The sequence below is a fragment of the Mercenaria mercenaria genome, chromosome 3, assembly GCF_021730395.1.
Source record: "Mercenaria mercenaria strain notata chromosome 3, MADL_Memer_1, whole genome shotgun sequence".
NCBI lineage: Eukaryota > Metazoa > Mollusca > Bivalvia > Venerida > Veneridae > Mercenaria > Mercenaria mercenaria.
The window spans coordinates 23,258,394-23,284,578 of record NC_069363.1 but is presented as its reverse complement, the minus strand read 5'-3'; the positions used below and the strand labels follow the sequence as shown (position 1 = coordinate 23,284,578).

Here is a 26,185-nt window from a genome sequence, read left to right as displayed (position 1 = left end):
TAATAAAATAGGCCTGATTTGAACAATTTATTTGTTTGTGAACAATACTTCAATATCAATATTCTTAATAATCATCAGGCAAAACATCAATACCTGTCTACGAGTCTTATCATCGTCGGTAGAAGCCCTGGTGGTCGGACCAACAGACAAGGGAGATGTGATAGGCACAATAGGTGGCTTTATCTGAGCCACCGTAGCCGGTGTCAACAAGGGTTTATCTCCGCTTGCATCGGAAATACAACTGTAAACAAATACAATATAACCTTTCATTATGGGGTAATTCTTTAAGTTATCATTTATATATGTTCAATATCTAAACAATGATGTTAATATTATCCAGCTGCTATAATTGATCCGAAGACATGTATGTTTTACACGTGCACATTTGTCCTGCTCAATGCTCTAGACAGTCTTGAACATAAGAAAGTATGATAAATACTCTTGCATTCCAGTCAAAGTTAAAGGAGTGCAGCAACATCTGACTTCGTACTTGGTCTCAATTTATCATTTATCATATATTCTGGACCATGGAGAACACTCAGTTTGTATGTTTAATAAAATTCTGTTACGTTGATCGATGCTGTGAGGTGTGAGGGGTTACCGGTCATAAACAGACAAAATCAAACCGCGTTTGCTATAATTGTGCATGGTTGCACGGTTGCATTCTTCCATAGGATCTTCTTATAAGTTTTATTTTCAATTAAGTGCTCTCAAAACTATCTGGACATCTAGACGATTTTGTCAAAGCGATGTCAGATAAAATTATAACTGATGACAAACTGTACATACGAATGTTATAGCTTCTTGTATCTTAAATATAATCTTTTTTTTTCAGATTATCTCACTGTCCAAATACACTGTTATATTCTTCTTACATTGTAAAGTGCTTGATTATATTTTAATACCTGCCAGAGCGCATATCAGCTCTTCGCGTGGCCACATGCCAGATGATGTTGGCAATCCATGTATATGTAATGATCATCACAGCGAATGGTATGACGAGGATTAGCACCAGCATGTATAGTTCGAACACTTTACCAAACATTGGTTTCTCCAGCCAGTATTTGTGACACCAGACTGCTGTTTGATATCTACCAATTATCTCTCGATATTCCTGCAACAAGTGTTCAAAATATTTTCGTATGCTTATTCTATGTGCGCGTTGCATATATCATAACCTCTTTCAAATAGACTTAGAAAAACCAAGTCAGTTATAACTTTGCTTTGTTGCAGTATTTTATTATACCTTCAGAGACGTTTTATTGCGTAAATCATTGAAAGATTGAGCATGTTTGGTACTTATTAGCTTCACCACACGCATCATGTTGTTGTTGACTTATTGGATATGTACCCTTGTTTTGTAGAGTTTTTGTGTGATTGAACATCATTTCCACCAAAATTTTACTAAAGGTAAAGAAACACTAGTATTTTAAATGAAATGTGAAGAAATTAGATCGAATTCTTAGAGCAACTAACAATTCTACATAACCTGTAAACGTGTTTTTGTAAACATAAATAGATCATGAAATAATTAGAATTAGCTTGTATCTCTAAACTATATATCATAACTCTATATATTTACAAAGAAGGCATTTATGTTCTGACCAAGTTTCGTCAGTCTGCAACCATGTTTACAGAATGTTTAGGATTGTTTAAAGCCACTTATATAATACACCGCAGTTTTCATAAACAATCGGCGTATTCCCTTGGCTGGAAGATCTTACAACTTCGGTGGATAACTAAAGCAAGTTTTATTACTACATTGCGTCTTTTGACTAATGATTTGTTAAATAGACTGATCTATAATTTCATTATTATAGTTGTAGTTAAAGTGTGACAGTCTAGATAAGCCTTCAACTTACTGGTATTTCGTGTATTGGTTTAGTGTTGAGAGATATTTCGTATCACTTTTATAAGCCAGTAATAAATGTTCATTTTCGTTGTTATAGTTTAACATTATATTAAGATGAAATACTAATAATATAAAAGAAATTATCAAAGTAAACTTATTTTATTTCTGCATGCGTGCCTTTCAGTCAAATATTCAGGCATTTTTTAGTTACGTAATTAACCACAAAATATTAAGTTTCACCTCTATTTTGAATGAAATAAACATCACAAACATCTGTAAAAACAAACTGTTAAGCATACCTAACACCTGATAAGCCAACTGTAAGAGAATATTGTGTTGAAAATTACTGATGAAAAGATATGAGCTTGATGAATTGTAACCATTTTCTTGCCTAGATTAAAAATAGAGTATCTTTTCATGCTCTGGTCGCGCAAAGATTTCATTATTTGGTTAGTGTGTGTTTAAGCATTGTTAGTTTATAAATCATGACGCGGAGTGGTGGATTGTCCTATCAATTCATTAACATTTTGACTGTAGATAATTGATTAAAACTATTTACGCACAAAAAATGACTAGGAAAACGTATTGTAAAATGAAACTCATTGTTAGTGAATTATTGAATCATTAGAGTAAATATATATGGTATACTTTCACTGTGAAAAGTACATTATTAGAAGTTGTTCATGTTATTTACGTCAATCTTTTGCGACCTTATAATTATATACATTTTGTATAAATAAATGAATCATGGTGATGCTTGAGTTTTGTTTAAAACATCCTCAAGTTAATTATAGCTTACAATCTACTTACAATTGCGAAAATCGTGGGTACAGCCGTAGCAAATGACGTAATCCACGTGGATATGATCACAATCCGCGCGTGGCGCTTCGTGCACAAGGAACGTGCTTTTAGTGGATGGCGGATGGCAATGAATCTGTAATGAATAGAGAAGTTTGAATCATAAATCCATTCTAATCTTTGACAGATATACTTTTCTTAAAAGACATAATTTTTATGTAATTCAATTACAGTAGAAACAATAATTGAATCCATTTTCGGTAGTTCAAACAGACTGTGTAGCATAGTGGCATTTGTATTACGCAATATCAGAATGAGATGGAACTAGTTATTGGTTCTCGCCGTTCCTCAGTAAATATTAAGGAAGTCATATAAATGATTTATTTGACACTAATCACCAAATTTCTGTGTGAGAATCGTTAACGGTTTTGAATACGGCCAATAAAAGTCAACAAGTTCTGAATATTGTTGTGTTGGTTATTAATTTGTTAGGCGCATTCATGACTCTGTTTTTACCTTCACTCTTAGTTAAATGTTTGATATAAAAAGATAATTGATTCAAGCTGCCCTACCTCACCAAAAAGAACTGGTTTTAGAACAACTGAGCTTGGAGCTGACATAGCTTTTATGTTGCCTATGGAAGTGACTCTTGCAAAACCTAAGCACCTAATGTTGACTGTCGTAGTAACCGTGCTGCAAGATCATAACCAGAAAGATTGCGCAAGGCAGCATAACATGTAAATTAAGTGTATGAACACTAAGATTTAGCGTTTGGGGTATGAGCCAAGACTCTTTCCGAATAAAGTAAAAGTATGCTTGTTTATTTTTAAAGAGATGGGTTTTGTCAGAAGGTAGGGTACATTGTTAGTGCTGACAATGAACATAAAAAATAACAATTTTTAAATTTACCTTTCAATGCTCATGACAGTGAGTGTAAGTGCGGAGCCAATCATGGATACGGTCTGAATATAGTAGACAAATTTGCACATGAAAAAGCCCAATCGCCATGTGTAAGAATAAGATGCTATTGCCTGAAATAAAAACATTACAAATATGTAAAAATCTTTAGTCTTTAGAATTTACTAAATATAGAAAAATATAGTCTTTCTTTGAAAGAAAGCAATCCCCCATATTCTATTAAACTTAAGAAGAATATTAAAAATTGTGTGGATTTGGGAAAGTAAATCTGATCTAAAACTACAAGATGTCTAAATTTCATGGTTTTTTTTTGGTAAAATGATTTTTATTTTGTAATTTTCATTCAGTTGCAATTAATGGAAATATCAATATGAACTGGTTATTTCGGTTTTCATTCTGTCGCTTCCGCAGCGATAAAATACTTTTTTAGAAAATGTGTCCAAGGTATTCAGAGACCAATTAGTGAATAACGTGGCCAAGATTATGATACCTATAAGTCCCAATTCAAAGAAAATGATTATGATTTGTATCAAAAACACTGTGCTGTAATGATTGTGTAAGCCTAACATGATTTTTCCTGTCAGTGGTTACCAGTGATAAGGAAATATCAAGCTGTATAATTGCTGTTATAGTATAAGACATCCCCAGACAAAGAAGACGCGAAAGGATGAACATCAAGTGTAATAACAGATAACAGGAAACCTACGTTCCGCGAACGCTGCACAGTCAAACCATAATCCAATAGTACAGTAGTGTGAGTATGTAGAAATATGGTTTTATCAGCGTTGTTTGTGCCGTGTGGCGGCCGTAAGAAGTCTCCCCGTATATTCAATCAGAGCTGTTATATTTCGATCTTCTCAGATTGTTCAGCACAAGTTTTATGTCGTGTTAATGGTACTGTTTAGTTTCTCAGCAAGGGGCCTCCGTGACCGAGTGGTTAAGGTCGCTGACTTCAAATCACTTGCCCCTCATCGATGTTGGTTCGAGCCTCACTCGGGGCGTTGAATTCTTCATGTGAGGAAGCCATCCAGCTGGCTTACGGAAGATCGGCTTTCATAGCTTTGGGTATTGTATAACCACCCCTTGGATACGGTGCCTGTCTTTTGGCAGTTCCTGTGATATGCAGGCTCCATAACCTCAGTCCCCCTTTCTAAATTCCAGTTTGTTTAGTTCTGCCCATTGTTTTCTCGTTTAGGGCAAATCCATTATTTTAACTGGGGACTATACGCCGCTTTTCATGGAATTACACGATAGTGTATCATTGAAGGTTCCATGTGCATCGCCGTATGAACACATTTGCGGATGTCTCTAAAATTGTTTTTGTATTTTTAGCATGTGTAAATGTCGAGTTCTGCTCAACCCGGGGCTAGAAGGCGTGCACGGGAGCATGCATTTCCACTACCGTCCATGAACAGGCTCAATCAAGCCGAGCCAGCAACATTTTCGTTTCTGTCGTGTTGAGCGACCTGTGGAGTTTCCACTTGTTCTATTTTATGATTGATATATGCACAAAAAATACATAGACAAAATAAAACGTATAGACATCAAGGACAAAACAAACAAATGAATCGATCACCATGGAACGGTCAGTAGTTAAAACAGTATTGGAGAGTTTAAACCAGTTGCTTTTGATCCCATATTCCATAACATACGTGTAAAAGACATGTATTGGACATCGGGAGTTGAATAAAAGAAGTTGTTTCTTAAAGCTACTCGCCCACAGTTTAGGTGAAAATTTTCAGCATGTTCATTTCAATCAAGTTTGGCATTGAATGTATATATGATACTGAAAAATGATAAAATGGGTGAAAATAAAAGCTAGATATTAGTAAAAATGCAAGAAGCATGTAAATTTTCTGGTTTATTTCAAAACCGATTTTACGGTTTACTACCTTCTGCACAACATCTCGCAAAAATCTTATGTCAATACGTTTGTACAATTAGTCACTTTCAGAGTGCTCACTTGTTATGGATTTTTTGCTTCCGTTTATTTAATTATGCCAACGTTTATCTATTTATTCAGTTATTTCAATTAATTTTAACCAACTTTTGGCAAGATGTTTCAATTTGTAACCGGTTTGAAATAAAATACATAAATGTCCATGGTACAGGTATAAGACGAAAATGCGTAACAATGATATGAATTCTGTTGATTAAGACCTAATATTCGAAAAACACACGTTTGACTTACTCAAATTAGTATAAGTGTGTTTTGTTTTAGAATTAACATATAATTACACATACATTATTTCACATATGATCTGTACATATACCACAGTCTTACAGCCAAATTAGATAAATATGTTAACAAGCGAAGGGAAATATGAAAATAAAAATAAAAGTATACATTACAAAATTTAGGTTTTGATATTTGTCTCGACATTAAATATCTGATATATTGCGTACACTGCCTTAAACATCATGTAAGGCATTATGAGAATTATTATAAATCGTCGACTCAACGCAAAAAGTGGATAACTGTATTGACTTAAAGAAGAACTTATTCACTTTTTGCGCTAAGGTGACGAAATATTCTCTAACGTTCCCCACAAGACATGCAATAAATTCAAGATTAAGCTAGATTACTTCAATATTGTAATAAGACTCAAATAAATTCATATTTTGTCGATGAAAAGATGGGACAATAAATTGCTATTCTATTATTTCCGTCCATTTTTCATTTTGTGTCTTTTATTAATGGCAAGACAAATCATCGGTAAAATGTTTAAAAATAGATTTGATAACATATTCTTCAAAGTACCAACATTAATGAAACCAAATCTTTAAAAAAAATGGCAAATTACCCACCTAATGAATCTGAAATACTTTAAGTTTATACTTGATTTATCACAAGCAAATTGGATGAAAAAATTGCGAAGCTATACCATACCATACCTCCAGAATTATTTTAATGCAAACAGAGCAGATTGGATAGATATAAAAGGCCACTAGGGCAAAAATCGAATTATTCATTATAAGACTATCAACCAGTTAGCGTAATATATTATCAAATATCATTGCAAATCTGGAGAAATGCTTAACATAAATCATTGTTCAAACAATACAAAATACAAAGTTGTTACTTAAAAAAAGAGAAACAAGTCTTCGACAAATTGTGCCTGATAAATACCATTTGGACTACCATTCTCTATCGGTAGCAGAGATAGCTTTCTCAATATTTTTTACCCTTTGAAATTCTGTGGGTTTTACAAACTCGTCTGTTTTTTACAAATTACTAGTACATTATAAAAACTGTCACATTCCTCAGGGCACTTCTTGGCTTGATCTTTAAATAATTTGTTTTCATATCACTGACCACTGTAGTTATTAGGCACACTTATTTCATGCCTAGAGATAAAAGTGCATAGTTGGCAGGAGATAAAAGTTATCTAGTCACCTTAGCCTACAATAAAGTTTTAGCAGAGTTGTCTACATTAATTCCAAATATTTTACCCAGGACTATTTTTTCAACTAAGACAACTCTTTTTCAGTAAATGATACTTTCATTATTTTTCAGACTGGGCATTTTGCCGCAGTTAACTACACATATGATTAAAACAGTTAGTGACTTGTGTTTGTGTTTTGAATTTCACTGCCTATCTGTTGAAGAAGCGAGTGAGTGAGTTGGTTTTTACGGCGAATCGACACAAAATGGTCATATATCGCCGACTGTTGAAGAAGAAGAAGACATTCGGTAATAGTACTTTTGTGAAGTTAAAGTCCACAACATGACTACAGGCTCTAGCAATTTTATAAGCTCTGAAATATATACCACACAAGGCATCTCCATCAAATAAAGGAAGTTATTAATATCAAAATTAAAATAATCTCACTTGCCATAATTATGTTTTTGTAATTAAAAAAAATACTGACAAATACTCTATGACAATATTATTTAACAAGAAAATATCGGTAAAATCGGTAAATGCTCCCCGAAATATGATTATTGCATATTAAAAGCACACTTAGAAGTGAAGCTTCATAAGACGTTTCGGTGAATATCAGCCAAGAGTTGCTAAAGAATACTCCGGATAAGGATGGTATTATAGTATACTAATGTTGTATAATCAAAGGGCAATAATTCAATGAAAAATTATCCGACCAGAACATGAAGATAATGTGCAAATCTCCTCTTGGGAGTGAAGCATCCTATGATACGTTTTTGAATTCCAGCCAGTAATTGCTCAGAATTACTCCATACAAGGATGGCGCTATGATATATTGGTGTTGAGTAATCAAAGGGCAATAACTCAATAAAAAACATCCGACCAGAACATAAAAATAATATGCGCATCTCCTCTTGGAAGTGAAACTTCCTATGAAGTTTCTATGAATTCCAGCCAGTGGTTGCTGAGGAATACGCCAGACAAGAAATAGCATTACAGTATACTAAAGTTGAATAATCAAAGAGCAATAACTCAGTGAAAAATCATTCAACTGAATCATAAAGATAAGATATGCACCTCCTCGCTAAATTCCAGCCAGTGATTGCTGAGAAATACTCTGGACAAGGATAGTGGGGCGGACGGACAAGCGGAGGCTATATGCTTCCCACTTTGGGGAGCATAGTTACACTTAAGATAAACAAATATACCGTCATGAGCTAAATGGTTCACGGATATTCAGCCACAAAGACTATTTAATTCTCTGTATGTGAATATTATATACACTACATATAATACAAAAACACAGATTTTCGACAGAAAAAATAGTAGCTTATGTAATACATGTATGTGTATGTTTTTTCTAAGTCAGCCATTTTATCACTCTTATTTGAAGTTCTTTAACCACTTACTTGATTATAATAAAAAACGTTTGTGGGTAAAGAAGAGCTGCAAGCAAGATCATATTTATATTTTATATTCAATGTTATGCCTGTAATAATTTTAAAGTGAAACATTTACATACATCCATGTGTTAAAATCATCTTCCTTACATTTAATGATTTTTCTTTTCAAATTAATTAAGAAAGACCATGCTGTAGCAATGTCAAGCAAATACGTTTTCAAACGGCCTTCATTGACAGGAAGTGTCTGTATGTAATAAAACAGTTTCCCTTTTCGCTTTAGGCATACAGACACTAAATAGAAAAATGGCGCGAAAAAAATGGTAGTCGCATAATGGCGGACACAAATAGTCCTTAGTTTTTTGCTCTGTAGAGCTATTTTCCTTATTTTCTTTGCAATTTTTTTGCTAAAATCACATGACAGATGTATGCTTGACATGTAGGTAGCATTTTCATAATGAAATAACAACATGACAAAATTTTTCATGGAAACTTAGATCATACACCACCAGTATAATTTGGGGTCTCATTTTTTAGCTGATTTTGCAGTTTGTGTGTTTGACTGAAATTATTTTTCTTGCATCAAACATGACCCCCACTTTTCTTTTGATTTTTAGTTAGCACTGACAATATTCTTGAAGAAAATATAAGTTACAGAAATTTAAAATGGGTCCTGATGTGTGCTACGGTAATCGGAAATAGGTCAGTTTTATATAGAATAAAGAACAACAACTATTTAGTGTGATATAACCTTTAAGACACTTTTTGTAAAGAGAAAGGGCAGAATTTGAAATCAAAATGTTTATGTAAATGTTTTCTTATATTTGGTATATATATTTCAAGTAGAACGTACAGAGTTTGTGTCTCTTCTATAATATCTTGTTACAGCTTACAAGTGCGTAAATGCAGTCAATGTTACTAATTTAAACAAATTTTAGAAATGAAATCGATTGTATATTTAGGGATCAAATGATATAAGCCGTAGTGGTGTAGTCCAGAGTTGAGTGTACGACCTCTGACTAACTATTATAAAAGAAGAATCTAATCTGTCTGTCAGGTAAACATAATTTATCTTAAAAGAAAGAATCCTTTGAAATAGGTTTTAAATATAAGTACTGACTTTAGTTAGCATTATATTTTGTTCTCTATTCGAAATACAGAAAATAATATTTATCCAGTGCACTGCGATCAACAGCGATCTAAACAGCAAGTGCAGCTTATATACCAATCACGTTTAATGCATTATTGATCCGCTACGCACCTATAAATACCAATAAAACAATTTTTGCTTTCACTGAAGTCGTTAATTCATTTTCAAAGAAGATATGTTGCAATTAATTAGTGCTTTACGGTTTGGGCATTTATAATTTAGAACATGAAAACGTTTCATAGTTACAAAATGAAGTTTAAGTATTATGTTTAGAAATGTCAGATTTGTAAGATTCAAAGGTTCAAAGTATGCCATCCATGTCAAGTCTACTTACACAATAATTGTCAAAATTAGCAAAGAAACATTTCTAGTCTCATATATAATGAAAAAGTGTAGTGAGAAATTACCGAAGGCAAAACTGAGAACATTATACAAGACACTGTTCCATTTAATGCTATTTTCAGTGGATATAACGTGATATCTTGTCAGTAAATATTTGGCTCAGTGGTGCTAAAATACATCAATTAATCTATTGTTATTAAGTATAGCAAACCGAGATTTCAGTAAATTGCATTTACTATTTTAGGTCTGACCGAGTATCAAATGCTTATAACTAGAATGATTTGTATTGTCCGTCACAAACCATCCAACGGTATAAACTTTGTAAACCATCTGTCATAAAATACAATACGAAACAAAGTAATTAAAGGGCGTTTGTAGTCGTGAAGGATAAATATCCATAGAATGCGCATTATACGTTATTTTCAGTCAATGGCACACTTAGCGTTAGTGTTTCTTTTTAAATCATTTATGTGACGCATCTGTAAGTTCTAAGACCTTTTGTTTTCATATTTCAACATACATGTGACTTTGTCAGCAGATTCAATATTGCAATGTTACTTTTTACCAAAAAGTTAAAACCTGTTGCGGTATTCATTTCTTGTAGTAAATAAGTTGAAACCTATCCAACAATATATAATCTAAATGAAAAATTACACTGAAAGCAATAGCTTACTGCATTAGACTTTATCAACTACCTAGCAAACTATATATACGTCCTTGACGATTGTGCTCGCGTTGAAATAAGTAACTTGTAAAAAACACTCCCAAGCATGCATTATTGAATGTAATATATGTCCATACAATTGAAAGTTTTAAAAGAATATAGTATATAAATTATAAAAATACAAAAAGGCCAACAAATGCCGTTTTGGTTCAGGAGAAGGAAAGCGTGAGCATATGTTGATGTTTTATGAAAGTCATGGTCCAGGTATTCATATAACTGACAGAAGGGTCCTTTATTGCAAAAGATATAACATTTTGAAATTTAAGAAACTGTTTGATCATGGAGGTAACCATTTAAGTGTTATGACGTCAGATATACGCTGCTGAATTACCTATTTAGCAGATACCCTTGCAAAGAGATGATTATATATTATTTTTTTAATTTAAGCTCCAAAGTATGGTAGTCTCGTAGAACTAGTTGCAAAAATATAGAATTTTGTAACAATACACTCTATTTATTCAGGGCTAGCATCCAAGTACCAAATTTGAAACACTCTGCAACTGTAATTTTGACATTAGATTTAACTTTATAATGTCTTTCTATACATAAACTGAAAATAGAATAATTCTGACAACGGCTTAAGAAACGATCTGATGTAATAAAATATTGTTTCTGTTACAACGTTATTTTTATGATACGATCAGCAGACCAAGAGTGTTTCACATTTTGACCTAATGGTCATAAATTGGATGTATTATCACGGACACGATACCTTAATAGAATTGTTTTAAATAAAGCCCAAACCTAAGTATGACTTGCTGAGGTAATATCAAAAGATAAAAATTGATTTAACTAGGAAAACGGGCCTTTTCCTGTGGAGAAAATATTACATTTATGTTTTGCACTCGTCATTAATTAATAGACCAATACCTTGTAAAATTCTCTGTATTTTATTTACTTAGTTTTTATGATTTATGTTGATTAACAAACGTGAATATAAAAATGAAGCAAAGGTAACTACATATGAGCCGTGCCATGAGAAAACCAACATAGTGGGTATGCGACCAGCATGGATCCAGACCAGCCTGCGCATCCGTGCAGTCTGGTCAGGCTCCATGCTGTTCGCTTTTAAAGCCTATTGGAATTGGAGAAACTATTAGCGAACAGCATGGATCCTGACCAGACTGCGCGGATGCGCAGGCTGGTCTGGATCCATGCTGGTCGCAAAGCCACTATGTTGGTTTTCCCATGGCACGGCTCATATATATTAATAATGTTCTTGTTGGAATTGAAAAAGCAAAATACATTACAACCTTACATGTTATTGGAATATACATTTATCATAAGTTGTAACTAGCTGGACAATTTCCTCACTCGAAGTCATCATTTTGTACGGCAAGACATGTGCAAATACAAGTCGTAAGCAGTTAACTGAGGGTTTAATTTAACCAAACCGATACTAAGTGATGTCATTGGAACCACCGACTAAAGTTATGATTTCATTCAAGCTATTCTATATAAAATGTTCAATTTATAATTCATGTTCAAAGCTTATTTAGCGGCCTCCAATGCCAAGTGATTAAATTCACTGACTTCACTATTACTTTCCATTGACTGATGTGGTATGGGTGAAGATTTCTTTCATGTGTGAACGTCATACAGTTGAAGGTCCTTGCCATAATAATACTATACCTTCCACTTTCTTAAACCATTTATTTATAACTTCCTTCAGTGACAAATCCATTATTCCGACAGGAAGTCCTATTTCATGCTTAAGTTGAAACAAAACAAAGCGAATTAGAACTACCCAGAACGAAATATTTCAAATATTTTGTTTTCAGTTGATATATGAGATTTTAATTTCATTGCATGAGAAATTGCATGATTAGGATCTTTGCTTTAAGCGTCATAAAATATCATGATTCTGCATTTTGTATTGCATGAGGTGCGCCACAGCTGCACTAAAACACTCGAATTGAGGTTTTCAAAATAACTTCCACTCTTACTAATTATATAAGCATACGCAGCTTAGCTAAATGATGGAACCGTCGTTATTCAAATGCCATGGAACATTAGATATTGAACTCCACAAGAAGAGTTTATTTACTTAGTCATGTTATTAACAGTTTTTGGTGTTAATTTCTGTGATGAGTACCTTCTGCATGCAATATACATTACACAAACAAGAACCAAAATTTAATAAAGCCAGCCACGTTCAAAGGAAACGGCCCCTCCTACCAAAATCTTACAGCAGTGTATGTCTGAATACGTATATCATGATAATATACACTAAAGTACATAAGTAGACAAGTTAAAATAAATAATCGACAGCGACAAAAACACACAAATGAAGGCATATTATGGGCATCGCTTTGGAACCATCAATAGAATAAAATACCAATGTGAGGTGCAGTGAAGGTTCCATGTGCTTCGCCGTATGAACACATCTGCGGATGTCTCTTAATTATTTTTGTACTTGCAGCACGTGTAAATGTTGAGTTCTGCTCAACCTGAGGCTAGAGGGCGTGGACGGTAGCATGCATTTCCACTAGCGTCCATGAACAGGCTCAGTCAAACCGAGCCTGCAACATTTTGTTTTTGTCGTGTTGAGCGACCTATGGAGTTTCCACTTTTTCTATTTTACATAGGTTAAGAGTGCACCAAGCCCCTCTCCTAATAGCCGCCCAAAAGTTACAAGACAGTGTACATAAAAGTCATCCCCCGCCAGGAGAATTCCATACAGATGCAACTGTAACAGATGTCGTGGTATGTAAAATGTAAAATACAAAAATGTTCCTGTAAATGTATACAAAAATCAAGCATAACGAAAAATATACACATGTACTCAATGCTTTTACAGAATATTCTTTATAGAACAACTCACAAATAAGCGCAGCGCTATTGGGTCTACCTCTTTCTTACACACATGCGAAAAATACTGTTATTAAAACGGACAGCCAGAAGACTAACGCGTACAAATTAATCTTTGAACTGAAATCAAAACTGAAAAGCATCCGGTTTTGTTCTAAAAAACTTGCAAATATTTTTTTTAATTACTTTTAACTTGTATTGACTGTACCGTTAGTTAAATTTCTTACTTTTGAACATTCAGAAATCTTTATATAACACAATGTACTGCACATAGTACATTTTCTTATATCCTTTTCTATGTATTACAATACGACCTTGCACTCTTGCCTTTTGATGCCTATCCCAAATACCTATCGTACCGCACATAACAAAGTAATGATACTTCTGAATTTTTTAAAACCATACGGACTACATTTGGTTAAAATATGTAGATTAAAAGCATATCATTTCATGGCTTTGCACATTTCAGTTTTGTCCGCATACTTATATCACAAAAAATATTAGACTCCTCTAGGAGATTGTATGATTTTTCCAGCTGGATACGAGACAAAAAGATTATTTAATTGCCGCTCGATTATTAACCAGTTACTTTGATAATTATCACTGAAAGACACAAAACAGGAATCGGGCGGAAACTGTTTATGATGAATTTGTGATCCTATCTTGTCATTGCAATGCAGGGTTGCTGACGGAATGCATGATTTATGCGGGTTTTATAACAGTTTTGAAATTATCTTGCTAAAATCTTATATTTATGGCATGTCTTGTGGCGGCGCGATATGCTTTCTTAATGTTTCAAAAATAAATGATTGGAAAATCACTAAAGCTCTGCTTGACTACACTTTAAAAGTAAGATTTTAAACGAGATACTGTCATATAGAGATCTATAAAATTCCGATTCCTGAAATGCACAAATTGTTTACTTTATTCTTAAAACTTTTTTTGAAATATTAAATACATTTTGATAGTTTTTGTCGCCATCTCCCGTGTCTACGTTTCTGAGAATATATTTATCTAAATTGACTGCATGGCGGGGATGGATAAACTTATTATAATATGTTAAATGATATTACAAGACGTATTATAAAATGCATTTGATATATATCTGTGCAATTAGACTTTTTTGCACATAGAAGTGCACACAGTTTTATTTAGGTAAAGAAACTACTTGTCTACCGGTCTGTGAGAAATGCTTCTTGAAGTACTTACGCCAAGCCTCGGCGGCAGATTTCTTCGAAGAGTTTAAATTGTTTTGGTTGTACGGCAAAGGAGTCCTAGATACTTTCATGTTAGTTAAATGCATAACATTTATGTTATGGTGATAAAAGGAAGAAAAAGAAACGCCATTGGAAACTGACTCAGCTCTTTCGAATTCAGTGTTAGTCTTGTTTATGTTTTACTTAAACAGAAGTGGACCAAAACTTTGATTTAATTTTTACAGATAGTATAATAAAGGCATCTTACATATATAATATTATTTAAAATACATTTATTTGATATTCATGTCCATTTCATAGAAAGTAATTAATGTGTTGAAACAAACAACATTTTGACAAAAAGAACAGTTCTGACATTTAAAAAGAGTTAATTTGCTCAAGTAAATTTGATTTGTCCAGCTGATTAATCATTAAAACAATGTCTGATCGTGTTTACCGTAATAGTTTCAGGAAACAATAAGAACTGGCACAGTTACAAACTCTTGAGAATCGCTGTAAATAACACACCGTTTCTTTTTTAAAGTAATTCAATTATCCTAAGCACAGTAGTGCTTTGATTTCATCGCAAACATGTCTTAGACTAGCAGGATTTGATCGATAAACAATTCTTCAGCATGAATTAACACAATCATTATCTTGACTGTGCCTTCGTTGAATAAGTTTCTCGATTTATTACTCTCACTGGTTTCTCCTTCCGCTCTAGAAAAGGTAACATAATGGCACAATTTGGGTAGTTTGTATTGTTGTTTTTGCGTAGAAATCGTTGTTCCCTTGTCAATATCAGTATTACTTGCTATAGTTTATAGACTTTGATATGTGTGTCATGAACTCTTTGGGATATTGAGTCAATATATAACGGAACCATTCAATAAGATGCACATTTACCGATAACAAATTCGGCCTGCTCTTTTGGAAATCAAAGCTCTCCTAGGTGGAGATCTGAAAATATTTGAAATTCTGAACTACTTTTTAAATAGAACTTAATGGATATCACAGAAGCTGCGGCAAGAGAAGCACTTATGTTTACTGACTGCATCGCAATACGTATTTCATGCAAAAACACCACCTTACGTTTGTTATTTGAAATTTGAAGTACGTCAAAAACATCATTTATCAACTTCACTTAAACCTATCCTCCAAACTACAAATTACTTCTTTGTAATGCCATTTTATGAGTTATTTTTATGCAATAGACTTATAAATGCCAATGAAGCTTCCGTAAGGTGCTTTTATCGAAGATGTACTGTCGAAAGAGGTAGTACATTACTGTGTAGGAGGAAAAATTCAATAACAATTGAATTATGAGGCAGAAGAGGTACGTTTAAAGGTATTTCAGGGATTTAGAGATAGTGTTAATGGAACCCATTTTAAAAAAGGTACTATCCAAAGGTATTGGTAAGGATTTATCAAATGGTTTGTCGGCCCATTCGAAATTGAAATTATATTTTATTCAACATATTATATTTCGGTGATATTATTATTTACAATTCTATGGCAGAGGCTGTTCAAACATACTCGGATTACACAGAGTTCATACCATATAAGACAGTAAGTGACAGTTATACTGACAAAATCAATAAAATCTATAAGAAAATCCTTTGGAAGCATAGAACGCAACCAGACACAAAAATAACAACATATTCGTTTTGACTGTTTTGAGTCTGTGCACCAGAGTTATATAATATGTGCAACACCCCTCAACTCCCCCAGCACTGGTTTAAGCTGTATTCTATTGTAGTAAAACGATCCCAAAGGACCAGATAATATTACATCGACTCCTAGTACGTGGAGCTTTTTACAGCTGCTACACGGCACTTAAAACCTCTGTTAATAGTTAATAAAATCTAGAAGAAGATCCTGTGGAAACGCAGATGACATTTTACACCCTGGTCTAATTGTCGATGTAATTAAGAATAAAGCTATAGCAGACGATTTTGGTTCTTTATAAACTGTAGAACAAATAAACAAGATTTCTAATTTTAGTTTGTTTAGTTCTGCCCATTGTTTTCTGGTTGAGGGCAAAGCCATTATTTTATCTGGGGACCATACGCCGCTTATCATGGAATTGCACTCTGTACATCATTGAAGGTTCCCTGTGGACCGCCGTATGAATACATCTGCAGATGTCTCTAAATTATATTTTGGTACTTAAAACTTATGTAAATGTTGAATTCTGCTCAACCCGTAGCTAGAGGGCATGGGCGGTAGCTTGCATTGCCACTGCCGTCTATGAACAGGCCCAATCAAACGGAGCCTTATCTTTTGCATTTATGCCGTGTTGGGCAACCTGTGGTTTTCCACTTTTATTTATTCATTTTCTTTCCTTATCCTTAATTTTTACTTTGCAACTTTTTGTTATCAAATAGACAGAAAATTTAAGTGGAATATTGTTGTCATATACAAGCCTTAATCTGGAATTGTTTCCAACAGACAACCTTTTTCTAGCAACTTTACGAATAAAATGTCTAATAATCGCCGGTTATCATAGCAAATATTTTTTCGTCAGCAGTCCATGTTTCGTAAGCACACGTCTTAATGTGTTAAAACAATTTGTAATAACCTTTTTGTTATTCAACGCTCATAAATTGTATATTAAGCTAACAGTAAATCTAATGTTTCATTTCAAGACCTTTACCACATGGGTATCACATACAAACTAATCTAATTAACACTTATCCTTGTAAATGTCAGTAGTTATCCAAACTCTCTTTCTAATATTACCGAGTTTTTGGTATAATTATCTGGATTTATAGCACCTGTAATTTTGCGGCTGATTGTAATTTCTTTCATTTCAAATGTTGCCCACACAATAACGCATTGCAATTATCACAAGAATGCCTCTTACAAGCATATTCTGATATTTGAGACAATATACATCTTTTCATTCGGACAAAGTAAATAAATTAACCTCTTCATCTTAATGAACTGTTTTCTTTTCTTGATAGTCTTTGCAATTATTTATTTTGTTTTCGTCTAAATGTTATGAAACCCTGCTGGAAGTGGGCGGAGACCATTTTGATAAATTTCTGTTCCGATTTTGTCGTAAAAATAACGACTTGCTGCGAAAATGCCTGATTTATGTGGTTTTCGTAACAGTAATGAATAATCTTGCAAAAATCTTATATTTATGGCATGTCTGTTGCGACGTCTTGCATTTTTTTCGTAATTATTCGCCATGTTTAATATACCACCAACTTCATTTTTATTGAAACTCTGTTTGATTACACTTTAAAAATTTAGATGTTAGGAGATATATTGTAAATTCGAGACATGCAAAAAATCTTATTACTGAAATGCATAAGTTTTTTTTTTACTTATAAAATGGACTTTTTCATATTAAACTCAGTTATATATTTTCTTGTCGCCATCTCTCTTGTCTGAGCGTCTGAGAAACTATTTATCTAAATTGACTGCAAGACAATGATGAATAAACTTATTATGTAAAACGATATAAAACGTATTTTATTTGTGCCACTAGACTAACTTTGTAAAACAGTTTTTTAGATATGTGGCGTTAAAATATAATCCTTCTAAAATCATCTTGAATTAAAGATACATGTATATGTATTCTGACCGGAAGTTTCGCGCAACAGGTTTCATCCAAAATGTGACTTCCACATTTGTATTATCATCCTAGATATTTGTACTTTATTTTTTTAAATGGTATGGTAAAAATAATGACAAATTTGCAATAAAAGCAGCAACGTTTATGGAAATGCAGTCATCGCGACCTGAAACCCTACATCATTGTAAGTATGAATAGGCTCATCAAAGCAAAAATTCACAAAGTCACAAATCATAGACTAGGAAAGACATAAAGAAAATAAGAACAAAACAAACGAACGTAGTTAATGGTGCAACATACCTCACAGTTACTGGACAGTGTAAATAAACGTGAGTTCCTAACACCCGTAATGGTAACAGAGGGCAAATACCACAGCAAGTTTGTCTTAGTGTGGGCTTTAAGACTATCATGCAGTATATCACAGACACGATCAGAAAGGGGCGTTTAGAGTCCAGATGTTAAAGGGTTGAACACCCAAACAAGTTCAAAACAGTTTGGTAATAACATTACAAATACAACTTGAACATTTTAGGACCCATTTGTCGCAAACATGTCTTCAGATTATTATGATATTTAGTTCCAAATCTAAATTAATGATAATACAGTATAGCCTCTCTTAACAACACCTCACTACAAAGGCACATGTTTCCTTCCCATTTCATAGAACTCTCAGTAAATTAATCTTTAGCCTGCTGCCGGCAAGTGATTCTGCCTTTGCGACCAGTGCAGACCAAGATCAGCCTGCACATGCTTGGAGGCTGATCATGGTCTGCACTGTTCGCTGTTCAGTCGGTAAATTTTCAGTGAACACCCATTCGAATAATAAATGGTACTGCCCAAATTGAATCTATCCATTTTATAAATATAGCAGGGTAAAGGCTAAACACTGAAGAGCAACAACCTGTTCTGAACAAAGGAAACATATATTTTTGTCATCCAAACGGTGCGCGTTTAAGAGCGGTTTCATTGCACAATTTAGTAAATTATTTATAATAACTTATATATAAATAAAATTTATAACAATGACAGCCCTTTTTTGGAGGTAAATATATCAAATACATTTATTAAAATCATCAGCATGACTACACGCTCTGACAAACCTACTTAAGGTATGGCCCATATAATAATGTACCTCCTTTTGAAGAGTATTCAATCCCTAAAATAAACCTACTTTGACTTAAATGTTTCAGGGGGCATAGGTTCAAGCCCCACTGGGACCAACTTTTTCCTTATATTCCTTTTTTTCTAATACGTTGTTACATTTTTTTCAAGTCTGCAATTTTCACTGTTTGCCTTGTTTTCGGTGCTTCCGAGGATCTACTTTAGGTAGGGTTTACTTCTGCCCCAAGGTTATTTGAATGAAGTGAGCAAAATTTAAAACAGTCCCACAGGACTTGACCTTAATGTTGGAGTTAGAATTCTGTCTCATTAAATCCTTTTACTTGAGACACCCTAGAAAATTGATAAAAAGGCATGTTAAAATTTTGCATGCAAGTCTCTCACTGAACGCAGTATATTGCTGTAACATTGTTTTGAACATCTGAAATATTCACCATTAGGTGGGCATATATTAATTGACATAAAATATTACACAGGTATACCTTATTATTGTTTCTCGTTTGTACGTAGTTCATGTAATAGTATAATATGCGCTGGAAAAAAGGACCCGTAGCATTGTAAATAGTATGTACGTGTGTATTGACTGATTCCGTTTTGATATTTAAACTGCTCTTAATAAAACTGTGTAGGATTGTTCGTTCTGTTTTGATGCCGGTATGGCAACATTATTCCACTTATATACGAAAGTAATGTTTCTAGATTTAGCGCCAGTACTTAACTGATATCTGCAGTTATTACATACTCGTTTCTATTCCCTGTTAAGTTACACTGGTACCGGAAACGTCAATATTTTTCCATACACTGACGACTGAATTTCATATCGGGTGCGTGACGTAATTCAGTGTGTGTTGTGCACTATTTTTTTCTATTTAGTTCAGTATTGTCAATCCTAATCAGGCTGTTGAACATATTTATGATATTTTCATAATATTTATACGTGTAGATGCGTATGTAATAAAAAGGTTATTATCTTTGCATCGGGAAATATGCACTCGTTCTTCAGCGGAAGAATATTGCGCTCCTAAAGTCGCGCTATATTTCCGCTGAAGAACTCGTGCATATTTCCCGATACAAAACTAATAACCTATAATCACACAACTAGCTAGCAACTTCCCAATTTTCATGAGGTGGATATATGCTCCATTTCTCGCATTCCTGAATGATGATAGAAAATACAAATACATTTGTATCTTTTCCCAGACAACGTCTATTAAAAGATACCAGTATATAATGCATAAAGTACAACTTCCATATTAATTAAATAATTAGAGATATTGAAATGCGGAGTATACATAAATGCCAATATTTGAACAAAACGTTCAGAAATCTGCATCTACAAAGTATCTTTTTTGAAATAAACTTGTGTATAAAATGATCGCATATGTTTTCAACACTGGTATAATTAGTCACAGCGTGATCACTTTAGGTGTCCATCTCAAGTTATTATCTTTGACCAGAGGGCTTTGGCCGACAGTTTGTTTTTCAGGATAAATGAACACAATCAAACATTGCGTTTTCAAGAAACAAAGTCATATAGTTATCGTGGTGTGCTGATTGATTTCCTCTTATAAGTTCAAGTAAATTAAACAGGACACCTTTGTAGTTTTCCTATGCTATGTATGATAAATACCTCTATTAAAATACACTTGGTCCATTATATATGTTTATAATTTTTCAATCTTGTGAAGAAGTTTTCTTCTTCGGTAGAAGCATCCATATATTACAATGACCTTTACAAAATGTAATCTCATAGAAATAAAAAACCATTTGGTCAAATTATATTTTCATAGCAAGTATACAGACAAAAAGAAATGAATGGCAGCTAACTCGTAACAAATGTTTCTTAGCTGTTACCTTTTCCGACAAGGTTTATTTACTTATGGTATCTGGTTTGGTTATACTGTCGGTCTAAAAGACATTTGAAATGCTTCGCTGAAAAAGTGAATGTGATGTTATTTTATAATATCAATGGCAGTGATATAAGAAGAACTTATGTTTACATTTAAGTCTGAAAAATATGCGTTAGAGCCCATTTGTGTGTCTATGAATTGCAAACTGCTTTTTACTAGTTGAGTTACTGTAACTGCAACGCATTTATGAAATTAAATCTGTTGCTTTGTGCTTAAACTAACGAAGTTAGAATACTTGAACTAGTGTTTTTGTTCGTTTTGTCCTCGTGTGTTTGCTTTGTATGCGAGTGTGTATGTATGTTTGTAGTGAGCACATCGGCGTTCGTTTTTGGGAGGCTGCGTTTTTGAAACATGGCATTCCCTGTTTGATATTTATCCTTGTTTTTAAGGTACGTCGATACTTTTCCGGTTTAAGTGTTTACAAACTGAAAGTAATATTAAACATTTCCTGTGAGGTAATGTAGTTATAAATGCATTCAATATCATAGCATCAAGTTTAGTGTTTTCCCTCTCTTTCCTTTGCTGACAAAAATGCTTGTTGAACGCCGCTACAAGAAGCGCCCTTGGTAGCGCAGAGTATCAGTGTCTTCATAGTATACCAAGGCAGGCTACTCTGCGGCTTTCAGGTCACAGATAATCCGGATGGAAAAGTGCGTTTCTGTTAACAGTGAATATTCTGAGGGAGTATATGCTTAAATACAGGTTTTTCTGTGTCTTATATGTACAGTCTCAAAATTTTCTGAATTCCACATGTAGTAGTTTGTCAATGTTATAGTCTATGCTTTAGGAATACAGTTTGCTGGTATATTCCTTGTTTGAAGTTACATTTTGTCCCTGTTATAATTATGTGTGTAGTGCTGCGAGCCTCGCAGGTTTACAGTTTGTCCCTGTTATATTACGTGTGTAATACAGCGAGCCTCGCAGGTTTACAGTTTGTCCCTGTTATAATTATGTGTGTAGTGCTGCGAGCCTCGCAGGTTTACAGTCTGTCCCTGTTATATTGTGTGTAATGCAGCGAGCCTCGCAGGATTACAGTTTGTGCCTGTTATATTGTGTGTGTAGTGCTGCGAGCCTTGCAGGTTTACAGTTTGTCCCTGTTATATTATGTGTGTAGTGCAGCAAGCCTCGCAGGTTTACAGTTTGTCCCTGTTATATTGTGTGTGTAGTGCAGCGAGCCTCGCAGGATTACAGTTTGTGCCTGTTATATTGTGTGTGTAGTGCAGCGAGCCTCGCAGGTTTACAGTTTGCCCCTGATATATTCTGTGTGTAGTGCAGCGAGCATCGCAGGTTTACAGTTTGTGCCTGTTATATTGTGTGTGTAATGCAGCGAGCCTCGCAAGTTTACATTTTGTCCCTGTTTTATTCTTTGTGTAGTGCAGCGAGCCTCGCAGTAGGCTAGCTCCTAGACTATGATATGTCTTTTTACATTTTTATGATTGAATGTAGTGAACTGAGCCAGTCTGTATCCTATGTCCAATATCATAATCTGATAATTTCAATATCAGTCCTGTGTGAAAATCTCTGAAATAGACTGGTTTTTGTCTCTATGAAATCGAATTCGTCAAAAAAGGGAAACATATAGAAATATAGTTATTATCAGTCTAGTGGCTAGTATAGCCTCGCAGGTTTACAGTTTGTCCTTGTTGTATTATGTGTGTAGTCCAGCGAGCCTCGCAGGATTGCAGTTTGTGCCTGTTTTATTCTAAATACCTTATAAACATATGTATTTATTCGGCAGCAGATAAACTGTACGACTTTAGCAAAAAAAAAAATAAAAGGAGTACACATTTCTCGATGCAAATCTTACAAACTTTGCATAGCATACGATACTACACTCACGATTATCTAATAAATGTTCTTAAAAGACATTTAAAACGCAACGACACACAGGAAAATGGCCTCACGCATCTTAATATGAATTTTAACGTCAATTTTGAATTGCATTGACGTTTAAAGTTCCCCTGAAACTTTACGGGGTTTATAAATGTGTATATAAACACTCACGTTTTATAGCTTGTCACTGTTATATCTGACAAATTTTCTCTCTGTATCATTCTATGAGGAGTACAGCTTGCCAATGTTGTATTTTATATTTGATGCAGCGAAGTTTTAAGTTCGAGAACATAGAATAAAAAGGCTTCCGCAGAATGTTTATACAACTTAACTATATTCGTATTACAAGAATATTGACATTAAAGAAATGAAGTCATAACATCGAGGCTTCTATTCTTGGGACAGTTTGTAGTCAAATAATGCTTCAGGTGGAGGAAAATAAGTGCTTACTTTTTCGGCAGATAACCTGATTTGAACAACGATCATTTTTCTATTTCGGACAATGTTTGAATCCGTAACATTGTCATTTGCTTAAGTGAAATAATAAACTCTTTAAGACGATGCTTGGGAAGCCTAGAATGCGACAAAACAAAGTAATAACAGTCTCGGTTTGACTGAGTCAAGCGGAAATAAAAAACAACCATTTATTATGTACTATGATATGTCTGCTTTAACTGTCCAAGTAGAGTTGCATTTACTTTGACAATGTACTTTTCCTCGAGATATCTAATGCTAATAACTAGGCAAAACTAAAATATAACAAATGCTTGTTTTGTCTTTGAAACTGACGATTCACTTATGTTATGTTTTGCAACTAGGGTTTTTTTTTATCTATTTTATGTTAGGAAATGTTAGGCGATTGAATTAATCAACAAAGAGACCTCGGCTTAAGCAGAATTCTTCTAACATGAAAACAAAACATATATGCCAATATCTGTTTAACAAAATGGAATGGTTAATATCATCAGCACGTTTAGTTAAACGGACACAGTTACGACGGGTTTTTGATACAACGAGAAGTATAACATTCATACCATTAAAAAATCAAGTTTTGCCAGAATATTATATTTTAGACTCATGAAGGCTTATTTCTAGATTTTCATACTGAATCACTCAATAATAAAAACAAATCACGAGATTGAAAAAAAGATTTCCTACTTTATTTTAAGAAGAAATATCTGTTTTATGGATGATGTAACTGCATTTATGTGCATGTGAAAAATACATGATAAAGATCATTGCTTGCAGCGTCTACAGCTATCTTTATATGCTTGTGAACTTGCAGTTTTGCTGATGAGTTGTGAATTTGCCCATGATTTGATATGATTCGCTTTAAAAAACCGTCTGGTTTTAAAATAGTAAACTGCTCAAAACTTTTTGCTAATCAAAGTCTACTTGAAGTGTATATGAATATATATTTGAACATAAGGAACATGTTTCATCGTAAGTATTATATATATATATAATTACGCTGTAAGCGAATTGTTCTGTTTATTGAATAAACTGAAATTTCGAATAAATATCTATAACAAATGAAACAGTTTTTAAACGTCTTATCTAAAGCATAAAATAAAAGTTTTAGCATTTATTAAATATTCATTTTTAGTAAATTAAAATATAAATATCAAAGACAGATGAAATCTTATGTAATAAGAATTGTTTTGAGGCCATTCTTTTTTTATTTTTGCTACTTAAAATGTTAATCTAAAAGTTATTAAAATATAACTAACACAAAATAAATGACCAAAACTTATGGATTTACATTGGTTATAACTCAGTATTTCAAGATATTTGTTTGTTTGCGTATCTCCTTCCTTTAGCAGAAAATATGAAAATTTTCATCTTCACGTTAGAAAATTCAAAGGTACATCTTTTTCTAAGACCGTAAGCATGCAACTTTTCCGACATGTGATATAAATTTGCAGACTTTACGTAAAAATGGCACATAATGTTCTAGTAGAAAAGTAAAAGATTTGAGAAAATGAAATTAATTTACCTTCGCAGGAACACATACACACACGAGCAGTAGGTCGGCTGAGGCTAGACTCAGTAGGAAAAGGTTCGTTATACTTCTCATCCGCTTCACTTTTATGATGGAAAATATGACGAGCAAATTTCCGACGATACCCAACATTCCTATCAGGGTATATACAGTTATCATGGGAACAAATTCAGTTAATGGTAAATGATCTATAGAGTCTGTATAATTGTAGTCATAAGTATAATTGTAATAATAGTCATAGTAGCTATCCATGTAATCTTCAAACGCTATGTCGGAGGCATCTGCCGGCGGCGCCGGTACGCTTGCATTCATCATGTTTATTATATAATAAAACAGATTCAAAAAGTTTTCTAAATTTATATTTTGTATTTATATATCTAAACGTTATAATTATCCTGTTTTAATGCTTCAAACAGTATAATATTGCTAAGTTAATAAGCTGTTAAATCTGTTCAAATGTTAATCATTAAAATCCAAAGTTAAAATGCACCTGATGTTATTTCACGTGCTATCACTTTGCAAGTGTCTCGTGCGTACTGTGACTTTAACTGAAATACTTCATACAAATTCCAATATTTCCCATAATTCATTCTGCGGCAGTCAGATTTATGAATTGCTCATGATTTACAAGTGACGTAACAAATAATAACCGCAAATCTGTCTCGAGTAAAAAAAAACATTTTAAGCTTCTGTCACAATCTCAGAAAAATTTATGTAAACATTTATTGATATGGGAATCCCGCTAGAATCTGATTTGAGGCTGATATATTTCCAGATTCTGACAGAATTCTGATGCATTTATCATGCTAAGTAGTAACACACTGAAGTGTTTTGTCTGATACCATCAACATCTACGTTGGTTTTGATTTAAACACCCAACTTCTGTCTAAGTAATTATAGGAATAAAAAATCCAAATGAATTTTATAAACTTCAACAAATTCCCATAACGTTGAAAGATACGATGTCACCGGTGTAGCGGAGTAAAAAAATCCTGTGTGAAACTTTTCTCAATCTGTCACTGTATATCTCAGGAGACCGTGTCATACGCTCTTGTATAGGTTTTCGTCTCGGAAGTAAAATATATATTTGTGCAAGAGTGATATACGGAAGAAATGTTGAATATCATTGTTAATAACTATATTCAACATATGAAATTA

The 26,185-nt window shown here is 33.5% G+C and overlaps 1 protein-coding gene across 1 annotated transcript in view; it reads right to left on the bottom strand.

The window, feature by feature from the left end:
- Positions 1 to 25,854, bottom strand: part of LOC123525280 (allatostatin-A receptor-like) — a 30,176-nt gene extending 4,322 nt beyond the window's left edge. The window contains exons 1-5 of the mRNA XM_045304193.2: positions 25,022 to 25,854; positions 3,560 to 3,681; positions 2,663 to 2,786; positions 906 to 1,114; positions 94 to 241 (exon numbers count right to left, since the gene is read on the bottom strand). Of these exons, the coding sequence (XP_045160128.1) occupies positions 94 to 241; positions 906 to 1,114; positions 2,663 to 2,786; positions 3,560 to 3,681; positions 25,022 to 25,342 (924 nt within the window). The 5' untranslated portion in view covers positions 25,343 to 25,854. The remainder of the gene's footprint in view (positions 1 to 93; positions 242 to 905; positions 1,115 to 2,662; positions 2,787 to 3,559; positions 3,682 to 25,021) is intronic.
- Between the last annotated feature and the right edge of the window lie 331 nt (positions 25,855 to 26,185).